Source organism: Pseudorca crassidens, chromosome 2, assembly GCF_039906515.1.
Source record: "Pseudorca crassidens isolate mPseCra1 chromosome 2, mPseCra1.hap1, whole genome shotgun sequence".
In the NCBI taxonomy this organism is placed as follows: domain Eukaryota; kingdom Metazoa; phylum Chordata; class Mammalia; order Artiodactyla; family Delphinidae; genus Pseudorca; species Pseudorca crassidens.
Window position 1 is genome coordinate 111,976,818 of NC_090297.1, and position 10,715 is coordinate 111,987,532.

At 51.4% G+C, this 10,715-nt stretch overlaps 1 protein-coding gene and 1 long non-coding RNA gene across 5 annotated transcripts; one reads left to right on the top strand and one right to left on the bottom strand.

Moving 5' to 3' along the window:
- The first annotated feature begins 248 nt into the window (after nucleotides 1-248).
- On the top strand, nucleotides 249-10,566 carry FDPS (farnesyl diphosphate synthase). Of its 4 annotated transcripts, none has more exons than XM_067728119.1 (11): nucleotides 337-389; nucleotides 1,238-1,454; nucleotides 1,531-1,693; nucleotides 3,548-3,688; nucleotides 7,821-7,901; nucleotides 8,049-8,171; nucleotides 8,538-8,626; nucleotides 8,720-8,792; nucleotides 9,494-9,571; nucleotides 9,674-9,878; nucleotides 10,309-10,566. In XM_067728119.1, the coding sequence occupies exons 2-11, from the start codon at nucleotides 1,273-1,275 to the stop codon at nucleotides 10,434-10,436; spliced, it is 1,263 nt and encodes a 420-aa protein (XP_067584220.1). In that variant the 5' UTR covers nucleotides 337-389; nucleotides 1,238-1,272; the 3' UTR covers nucleotides 10,437-10,566. The 4 variants fall into 4 exon arrangements, with proteins under 4 accessions (XP_067584221.1, XP_067584223.1, XP_067584220.1 ...); XM_067728118.1 differs by having other exon boundaries at nucleotides 345-389; nucleotides 9,674-9,808; XM_067728120.1 differs by lacking the exon at nucleotides 1,238-1,454 and having other exon boundaries at nucleotides 249-389; nucleotides 9,674-9,808.
- Nucleotides 2,616-9,353, bottom strand: LOC137219477 (uncharacterized). Its single transcript, XR_010941140.1, has 2 exons — nucleotides 9,278-9,353; nucleotides 2,616-4,562 (listed from the first exon to the last, which is right to left on the bottom strand). It is a non-coding gene; the product is annotated as an uncharacterized lncRNA (long non-coding RNA).
- Nucleotides 10,567-10,715: the final 149 nt, after the last annotated feature.

The following is a 10,715-nucleotide window of genomic DNA, read 5'->3' on the forward strand; positions in this document are numbered from 1 at the left end:
GCTCGGAGCTAGGGTGCAGGGAATTCCCAAACTGTTACGCTTTCACCTCGGCTGCATCCATCCTCACCCCACCCTCCGCCCACTGCAGCTCCTCCTAGCTTCCGGCCCTGAGCGCAGCCCTTCCATTGGCTGTTGGTTACAGGGCCTCATGCTCATACGAGGGGAAGCAGCCAATCAGTGTGGCTCGTCTCCGCCCAGCCAGCCAGCACTAGATCGCGTGGTCCTTGTCCCTCCTATGGCATGTCGGGAACTGTAGTCTAATGAAGCATTTCTACCTAGAGTGAAAGGAGATCGAGAACTACTGGTCCCAGGGAGCTGAGCGCCGAGCGGTCCGGCTTTTAGGAGTACCCAGCCAACAATCTGGAGCAGCAACTGGCGTCCAGGAACAGGTGAGAGAGGTCGAGGGCTGGCAGGGGTTAGAAACTCGGCCTTACCTCTGTAGCGATACTTTAAGGCACAGGAGGTCCAGTCTGTTGTGTTAGAGTTCCCCCGTTTTGGGGGTTGGTGGACCGACTGACACTGTGGATGTGCAGAAACTCCTGAACTCTGCCATGTGCTTTCCTGAAACCCCACAGGATAACTGCACCCTGCTTTGCTCTTCTGCTGCGAACCCTCCCCACCCACCCAGTGTTGCTCCGAGGCTGTCTGCGCAGTCCCAGTTCTGTGAGGCTCAGGACGCCCAGTCCCAGAGCCCCAGGCTACATGTCCATAGCACCCAGGGGTTCCGCCTTCACTTCTCTTCTTGAGGCATCTCAGAGCCTGCGCTCCCCTCTCCCCGCCTACCAGGGGAGACCTGTGTTCTAGATTTGGCGCTGACACTCCCCAGGTATCTTCCTATCTCCTAGAGCCTCAGTTTGACCTCCATAAAATAGAGTGATTTAAGGGTCCTCCCAGCCCCCAGTCCTGAGGTCCTTTACTCTGGACTCTTTTATCATGTGCTCCAGAACTTGGGGGAAGAAGTCAAGAGTGTAGCAATTCCAGAGGCTCCCTGGAAGAGGCGTTGACGGTTTCTCAACCGGATAAAGTTAGGTGGCATTAAGTTCTAGCCGTCTTATTTTAAGTGTGATCAGTTGAGTCTTGGTCACGCAGCCATACTTTTTGTTCCCTGCGTTTCTTTCTGTAAACGCCCTCAAGCTCAGCCCAGAAGAGTGGGGCATTCTGGGTATGGAGGTGAAAGTTTGGAGGGTGACCCGGGGAGCTGACAACGTGCATCTGCCTTTGGTGCTTGCTCCTGCAGGGAGTTCTTGATGCCCCCTCCCTAGGCCACCCCCCATGCTGCCCCTGTCCCGCTGGCTGAGATCTGTGGGGTTCTTCTTGCTGCCAGCCCCCTGCTGGGTACCCCGGGAGAGGTGGCTGGGTTCCCTACGGCAGCCCTCCCTGGTGCATGGGTGCCCAGTCCTGGGGGCCTGGCACAGTGCCCGCTGCTGGTGCCAAGCATGGACAGAGGAGCCTCGGTGAGTTTGGCGGGGTGAGGGGCCTTGGGGAGGGGAGCAGCTGATTAGGTTTCTGACTTGTCCTCCCTCTTGTCAGAGCATTTTACTCCTCCCTCAGAATGAATGGAGACCAGAAATTGGATGTTTATGCCCAAGAAAGGCAGGATTTCATCCAGCACTTCTCCCAGATTGTCAAGGTGCTGACTGAGGAGGACATTGGACACCCAGAGACAGGAGATGCTATTGCCCGACTCAAGGAGGTGAGGGGTTTACAACTTGAGAGAGTGAACCTTTGCACTCTCTGTGCATGTGTGGGATCCAGCTCTGGCTTTTGACAGGTATGGGAGCAGGCTTTTATCTGAGTGACTCTGGGTCCACTCTGGAGGGGCTGGGGCCTGGGCAGATATATTTAGTCAGCCGATCAATCCTGCCTTGTGGTTCTGCTGAGCCAGCCAGACTGCTTTGTATGGGGGTGGAGGGCCTTGAACCTGGTAAGTCTTTAGTTTTGTTGAGAAAGGGAATTAGGTGTCCAGAAATCATTAAGGTGCTACCTTGTCAGGGACCTGGGAGGAAGCAGTCTGAAGTGGGCCTGAGTGAAGCTAGTGTATCATCAGAAACCCCTGCTCTAGAACAGGAGCTATTGCTGGGATACTTAAGTTGCCTAATTCTTTTTTTCTTTTGGAGTATCTAGTAATTCTTTTTGTAAATGCTGTCTCATTTGTCTGAGGGGAACTAAGGAAAAGGATGTCTGTCTACACTGGGATGGAGATTAAAAGGGAAGTCTTCCCAGTGAATTAGATCTGGTTGACAGCAGGGCAGCAGAAGGCACAATGAGAAGCCCCAGCAGGAGGGGATGCCATTGGAGGAGTGGGGGGTGGGTTCCCCAACCTCGGTCCCCTCCAAGTTGTCCTCTGGCCAACTCTGTGGGTAGGGGGCTTGCCTTTAATAAAGTGAAAGAGGCTTTTCATTTGCAGATAGGTTGAACTGTGGGTTGGAGGAGGTGGCTGAGAAAGGAGGAATGGGCTGTGAAGGGGAAGTTAGGAGAATTGGGGACGGGGTGAAGGAGAGACGTGAGCACGCCAGCCATTCCCATAGTGAAGCCACTAGGTGGTGTTTCTGGGGGCTCTGAGGAGCTCCAGTTCTTTATGTCTCAGCGCAGAAAGAATTCAGCAAGAGGCAAAGTGATAGAAAAGAAGTGATTTATTAGCATAGAATGCTTGTGAGGCTTACAAGCCGGTGGGTGAGAGGGTGCCACACCCCAAGAACTTTGTGGGCTACAGTTTTATAATCAAAGGAAAAGTGGGGAGGAGGACAAAACCACCTTCTTCCTCATTCTTGAGTAGATGTCATGCTTTCATCATCACCTCCTCCTCCGGGTTGGGCAGGGGAGTTTTCTTGTCCCTACATGTTTAAGCCAGGACTGTCGTGTCGCTATGGAACAATTATTTCAGGTCTTAGTACAATGAGGGTCTTTCACACTGAAATGTCGCCTTTCCATAAATTTTTTTGTGTGTGTGCAGAGAGCATGTTCTCGGGGTCATTAACTTACTGAACTCACTGGGCAGGATGTGAGTCTCATGCCACCATTATTTTATTGTTTTGGGGCATATCTTGTGCTCTGTTGCATGGTTTTGTTGCTAAGCAGGCCTGCTTGGTTTTGTGGTTAAGCGAACCTGCTTTCTTCAGTGATCATTAACTTACAGGGGTCTCCCATACTTTTTTTCTTTACTTACAGTCCCCTAGTGGGATTAACTATTTAATCACCTACGTTGTCCTTTTACTCTGTCCCTATCAGTAGCACGTACAGAGTTTTCGCCCAGTTCAAGCCCTGTCCTGGGGGTTTGGGAGCAGATTTTAATCTCCCGTATGGAGCCTTTAAGTGTACTGAAGAAGGCAATGCAGAGAGAGCCTGGGGACTGGAGAACTTCTAGCTGTGCTCCAGGATTTGGGAAGAAGCCAAGAGAATAGCAATTCCAGAGGCTGCCTGAAGGAGGGGTTGGGGTTGAGGAGGATAAAGTTAGGTCTCGTGGTTGGAAGTGGGAAAGGGCAAGGAGAACTCTCAGAATAGCTGCTCCGTAGACCCTGATGCCTTGTCGCTCTGCCCTTGCCCCTAGGTCCTGGAGTACAATGCCATCGGAGGCAAGTACCATCGGGGTTTGACAGTGCTGGTAGCGTTCCGGGAGCTGGTGGAGCCCAGGAAGCAGGATGCTGAAAGTCTCCGGCGGGCCCTGACCGTGGGCTGGTGTGTGGAACTGGTAAGAGGGACGGGGAGGGGCAGGAGAAGACGAGGTTTACTAGAGTGGGGGTACTCTGGGTAGGATGGGGTGGGGCAAGGAGGGATGGGCCTGAGACTTGGTTTCTTGGTTGTTTGTGTTTCTGTGCCTCTCGTGTGCTGCAGCCAGACTTAGTGAATTACTCCAAGGGTTAACAAATGTGGGGAAACTCTTTTGCCAGTGGGTACACATTTCACCTGTAGACCTGCTGTGGGCCAGGGCCTTGGAACTGGCCATAAAGTTGTCAACTCTTTCCTCTGAGCAGGGGACAGCCGCAGAAGTAAGGTAGTTCTTCTAGAACGTTGTTCTGTGGCAAAGATTGAAAACTGGAAGCCCATTGGTAGTTTTCGAAAATATTTTAAAATTAAGTTCCCTAAATCTAACAAAGAAGAGATTTCACATAAACACCAGATTTCTAGCATTACTTGGAAAATTGCTAGATCTGGGTCCAGAGTCCCATGTAGCAACAGTTGGCTGAAGTTGAATTGAGGCCACTTTCCCAAGACAGGACATGTGTGGGTCTGTCTTTATCTTGCTCCAATCCCCACATCTTCCTGTCTCCAAGCTCACTTGGCCCTTGAAGGTGTATGGTTTGCTGGCCTGGCCTAAAGTCTTCATTAGCGACAGGGGGACCAGGTTCTGGGGGCGGCGGTGCCAGGCCCTGAGGAGGGGGCCAGTGAGCCCAGGAGGGAAGACGCTCAGGGCTTGGCGAATGACGGGTGATTCTGGCCTGCGGAGAGGAGCAGCTGGCCCGAGGGAGGACGCGACGAGCTGAGTCGGCCACACCGCATTCTCTGTATGAGCAGGTCAAGTGGAGCTGTCTGTCCTGCAGGTGTTGGAAATTCCAATCTGGAGCCTGTAAGAGAGATGGGGCTGGAGAATAGGGATTTGCCTCCAAGGAGGTAGAAGGACGATGGCCTCACTGTGGACGGGGCCCCTGGTGAAGGGCCCCTGGTGCCCTTCTAGGGATCTGGAGGGGCCGAGGAGCCCATAAACACAGAGGGCGGGCAAGGAGGGAAGGGCAGGAGGAGAGGGGCAGAGCTGTGGGGCGGAGGGAGGCGAGAGTACGAAGGGCCAACAGCTCACCTGGTAGAATCGGTTGCTGTTAACCTCAGCTGCACTGGGTGCATCTGGGGGTGTTTTTTTCTTTTGGCCGTGCCACGCGGCTTGCGTGATCTTAGTTCCTGACCACGGATTGACCCCTGGGCCCTGGCAGTGAAAGCCCTGAGTCCTAACCACTGGATGACCAGGAAACTCCCATGTTTTCTTTTTTTAAAAAATTAATTAATGAATTAATTTTTGGCCGCTTTGGGTCTTCCTTGCTGCGCGCGGGCTTTCTCTAGTTGCAGCGAGCGGGGGCTGCTCTTCGTTGTGGTGCGGGGGCTTCTCATTGCGGTGGCTTCTCTTGTTGCAGAGCACGGGCTCTAGGCGCACGGGCTTCAGTAGTTGTGGCACGTGGGCTCATGGGCTCACGTAGTTGTGGCTCACAGGCTCTAGAGCACAGGCTCAGTAGTTGTGGCGCACGGGCTTAGTTCCTCCGCAGCATGTGGGATCTTCCTGGACCAGGGCTCGAACCTGCGTGCCCTGCATTGGCAGGCGGATTCTTAACCACTGCGCCACCAGGGAAGTCCCCCCCACCCCGCCCCATGTTTTCTTAAACGCAGCTGTACTTCTGTCACTTCCCCAAGATTCCATTTGAGCTGTCCACCATTGTTTTGGATGATTTTTGTTATAATTTCTGCTTCTATCTTCCTTTCACTTCTGCCTCATCTCCTTCAATCTCTTATTTTTCTATTTCAGCATTTACTTCCTAAAAATGAGGACATTTGCCTATGTAACCACAATACTGTTATCACATCTTTGTCTGGGCTGCTACAACAAAATATCACAGGCTGGGTAACTTATAAACAACAGAAGTTTATATCTCACAGCTCTGAAGGCTGGGAGGTCCAAGATCAAGGCACCAGCACGGTCGGCTGAGGGCTTTCTTCCTGGTTCATAGCCAGCATCTCCTTGCTATGTCCTCAGGTGGAAGGGGCAAGGGAGCTCTGTAGGGTCTCTTTCATAACGGCACTAATCCCTTTCACGAGGCTTCCATTCTCATAACCTAAGCACCTCTCAAAGGGTCCACCTTCTAGTACCATCATCTTTGAAGGTTAGGGTTTCAACATACGAATTTTGGTGGAGGGCACATCCAGATCATAGCAACATCCAAGATATTTAACATTGGTACTAAAATATTATCTAATGTATATTCCATATTTAAATACTTGTAAATCCCCCCCAATTGTCCACTATAGGTTTTTTTTTTTTTAAACATCCAGGATCCAAGCAGGAGTAATGTATCGCATTTGGTAGTTTTTCTCCAGTCTTTAGAATACTTCCTCTATCACAGTTGACTTTTTAAAGTCCAGGCCAGTTATTTGGTAGAGTATCTCACAATCCAGTCTGATTAATATCATGAGGAAATAATCAGGGTAAACATTTTGGTAAGGATGCTACATAGGTAATGTGGTATATTTCCCGTTACTTCCCACTATAGTACATACCTGGGAAGATGACTAAAAAAACGCAACCCAGTACTGTGGTACCATCCCTATAGATTTAAAGTTCTCCTAACAAATAGAAAGTGCAGTTGGGGGGCAGAGAAGATTGAGGGAGGCCACAGAATGAACGCCCTTTGGAGACAATCTTGGTTGAGTGGTGCTGGTTGAAACCAGATGGCCCTTGTAATCACTCAGGGGAGGCAGTGGACCTGTGGCTTCAGGGGAACAATGTCACTCCAAATAAACACATCATAAATAAAACGTGTGCCCCCGGTGTGGAAAACCCAGGTCCCACCCCAGGGCGAAGTCAGAGGTCAAGGTGCACAGGGACCTCGCCTGAAACAAGAGCAGCGATCGCCATAACCCTTTCTCTGCCCACACGTGAGCTGGTGGGTGGTGTTGGGCACTTCCTCTGAGCGATGCAGATCCACTAGAGCACATACAGGGATCAGGGTGGGGTGAAGATTTCAAAACTATATCTTCGGGGAATTCCTGGTGGTCCAGTGGTTAGGACTCGGCGCTTTCACTGCTGAGGGCCCAGGTTCAGTCCCTGGTCAGGGAACTAAGATCCCGCAAGCCGTGTGGTGCAGCCAAAAAAACCCAGAAAAAACAAAAACCATGTCTTCAAAAGCTGTTTGAAGGAGCCGGAATGTGTAGCCTGACTGCAAGAATTATCCTGGGGGACGTTACAGTGCTTCATTCTCTCATTTATTTCTTAGACAAACACTTATGACACACCCACTCTGGGACCATGCTGTGCTGGGCTCTGGGAGTGCCAGGGGGACAAACACATTGCCCTGCCTCCAAGGAGTTCACAGTCCTGTGGGGAACCAGCACGTTTGGGTACCTTCAAGTAGGCTGGCACTCAGAAGAGGAAGCCCTTTGATGATGTTTAAGACCCATGGGTGAAAGTTACCGGAAGTCAGACTTGAGTTCCATCCTATTAGACCTGCGCTCCCTAACGAGCTCCCTGAGGTGGGGTTTTGTTCCTGGTCACTGGAGTAGGTAAGCAGAGTGCCGGGGAGGACACAGGAACAGGCTTTTTTGTTCCACAAGTCATGTAAAGTCAAATTGCATGAAGAAATCTTACTTGAAGCATTCACTGAAGTTTTTCGCAAGAGAGTCCAGTATATGAAGATGTTTCATCATCTCCCTGATAACCAGGGATTGTCTAGGGCTGCTTGTCTGGAGATGTCAGAGATCTGTTGTGTCTCTTACTTTGAAAACAAGGGAGTTTTTGTCCCTTTTTATAGGTGGGAAGCCTGAGCCAGAGAAGTCATGTAACTTTCCAAAGTCCCACAGCACAGACGAAAAGTCCTTGGTGGACTTCCCTGGTGGTTCAGTGGTTAAGACTCCGCGCTCCCAGTGCAGGGGCACGGGTTCAGTCCCTGGTTGGCAAACTAAGATACCACATGCCACATAGTGTGGCAAAAAAAAAAAAAAGTCCTCGGCCTCCTCATCCTGACCTTCCTTACCAGCTCAGTGATTCTCAAAAGCAGCAGCTCTGTTGCTGGCAGAAGGAACAGTAATAAGGAGCCCTGGGGCTCTTATTCCACTTTTCGTTCTAGCTCCAAGCCTTCTTCGTGGTGTCAGACGACATCATGGATTCATCCCTCACCCGACGGGGCCAGATCTGCTGGTATCAGAAGGTAAAGTGGGCGGGAAGGTAGCGGTGGGCATGGGAACAGGCCACGGGGAGATGGTCACGTGGAGCCTGTGGAGGTGTTCAGAGTTACAGGTTCTTGGTATGAGTCTAGGCCAAAGACTGATTGCTTGTTTTTCTGTGTCTTTGACAGCCAGGCATAGGTTTGGATGCAATCAATGACGCTTTCCTTCTGGAAGCATGTGTCTACCGCCTGCTGAAGTTCTACTGCCGGGAGCAGCCCTATTATATGAACCTGATTGAGCTCTTCCTGCAGGTGTGCTGCAGACCAGGGCTCAGTGCCCAGAGGCTGCCCACAGTAGCCTTGGCCTCTGTAGGACATTCTCGTCTAGCTTGTTTCGGGACACAGGAGATACCTCGGTTTGCCTGGATGGGGAAGTAATTGAGGAAGGGAATTGGGGAGGGTGGTGGTGGCGAGAGGGGCTTCTGTGTCTCTGTGACTGAGGAGTCGTAAGGGATGGTGTGTGTGACTGGATGGGCCTTGAGTCTTGGGCCCCTCTCTCCCTCCTGCTGTCTTTCTGACTGCCCAGGTGTCAACTGGTATGGGATGTAGGGCCCAAGATTTCAGGGTTCTCCAGCCCTGGAGAAAGCCCAGGTCATGGGCCATTTTCCTCTTCCTTAGAGTTCTTATCAGACTGAGATCGGACAGACCCTGGACCTCATCACGGCCCCCCAGGGCAATGTAGATCTTGGCAGATTCACTGAAAAGAGGTGAGGGACAATGGGAACCATATCTGGACAGTGAGGGAGGGCTGGGGCGGGGGCATTATCCTTCTGAGGAGTTTATCTTCTCCCTGTGCTCAGGTACAAATCTATTGTCAAGTACAAGACAGCTTTCTACTCCTTTTACCTTCCTGTAGCTGCTGCTATGTATATGGTGAGTGAGCCTCCCCACCCTCGCTGCCTTGCCCATGTGGGCTTTTGGATAGGAGGCCACAGGGCAGACAACTTTGGACAGTCTGGTGCCCCCACTGAATGGCTGTGTGATCCTGAGCAAGTTACTTAATCTCTCTGAGTCTGTTTCCTCAGCTGTAAGATGAGGATAAAAATCCCCACCCATGGAACTATTGTGAAAATTAACTGAGTGGTTAATATGAATGTGGATGGCCCATCAAGGGGGAACAATAAATCCTCCATCTGAGTACGGATAGGAGTGGGGAGGATATAATTCAGGCTGAGAGGGAGGAGACTGGATTCGGAGGTGGTCAGTGGGATTAACTGTCTGTGCTGACCTTCTCCAAGTTTCCTTTTTATCCTGAAAGAATTTGGAAATGGCGAAAAGATTAGGAAGAAGGATCAGTGACTCAGGGACTGAGCCTTGTGAGAGAAGAGATAGTCTGAGGGCCTCCAGAATGGACTCACCTCTGCCATGACTCACAGGAAGACCCAGCTAAAATAAGTGGGATGGGGGCTGGGCCATCAGTCAGGATTTCCTAGATCAGGGAAGCCAGGGATGTCTGAAAGGAGAGGACAGAAGATTTGGGGGCTGCACTGGGGCAAGACCTCGTGGAATGAAGCGGCCACAGGAAGATGAAGGTATCTCTGGTGTATGGCTTGTTAATCCCCTTTTCACTGTAGGCGGGCATTGATGGGGAGAAGGAGCATGCCAATGCCAAGAAGATTCTGCTGGAGATGGGAGAGTTCTTTCAGATTCAGGTAGGAAGGCATGAGGCACTGGCAGAGAAAAGGCTCCAACTTTCCTCTTTCCCTGCCTTGGAGCCTCTTCATTCCTCCTTTTCTGCACCTGCCCCCACCCAGGATGATTACCTTGATCTCTTTGGGGATCCCAGTGTGACGGGCAAGATCGGCACTGACATCCAGGACAACAAGTGCAGCTGGCTGGTGGTTCAGTGTCTGCAACGGGCCTCTCCGGAACAGCGCCAGATCCTGCAGGTGCCTGAGAGAGGGCTGTGGATCCCTGAGCTGCTGAAAAAGGGGATAGAGCAGTGGTTCTTCAGTGAGGGTGATTTTGACCCCCCAGAGGACGTTTGGCAGTGTCAGGAGACATTTTTTTTTGTCATAACTTGGTGTGTGTGCATGTGTCACAGGTACTTCTAGTGGGTAGAGGCCAGAGATGCTGCCCAACATCTTACAATGCATACAGTAGCTTTCCACACAAAGTATTATCCAGCCCAAAATTTCAAATGTGCCAAGGGTTGGGAAACCCTGGACTAGAGGAAACTGAGGCCTGAGCCACTATCTGAGCATTTGGGATGGGGATGGGGAGGGGGAGGTTCAAGATCTTAGATACTAAGAGACACTTGAAACTGGAGGCAGGGATGGAGTGAATGGCATTGGAGATGTTCTGGAATATCTGGATGGGGGAAGGAGAGGGGACCTGGAGGTGCTGGGGGGAGATTAATAAGCCCATTTTCCTGCCTCCAATCCTTCAGGAGAACTATGGGCAGAAGGAGGCCGAGAAGGTGGCCCGGGTAAAGGCGCTATACGAGGAGATGAATCTTCGGGCTGTGTTCACGCAGTACGAGGAACACAGTTACAGCCACATTATGGGTCTCATTGAGCAGTATGCTGCGCCCCTGCCCCCAGCCATCTTCTTGGGGCTAGCAAACAAGATCTACAAGCGGAAAAAGTGACTTAGAGACTGTGAAGGTGGAGGGGGAGGCTCTCAATAAATTGTTGTCTAACCTGTGGTTCTTCTGTTCCTGCTTGTGCCAGCCAGGGGCGCAGCTCTGTCTAGAATGGGCAGGGTGGGGGGCAGTTGCATGGAAGCGAGGACCTCGGGCCTTGGCTTCAGGACCCTCTTGGGACTGAAAGCTTAGGCTGCATCAAAAGCCATTGA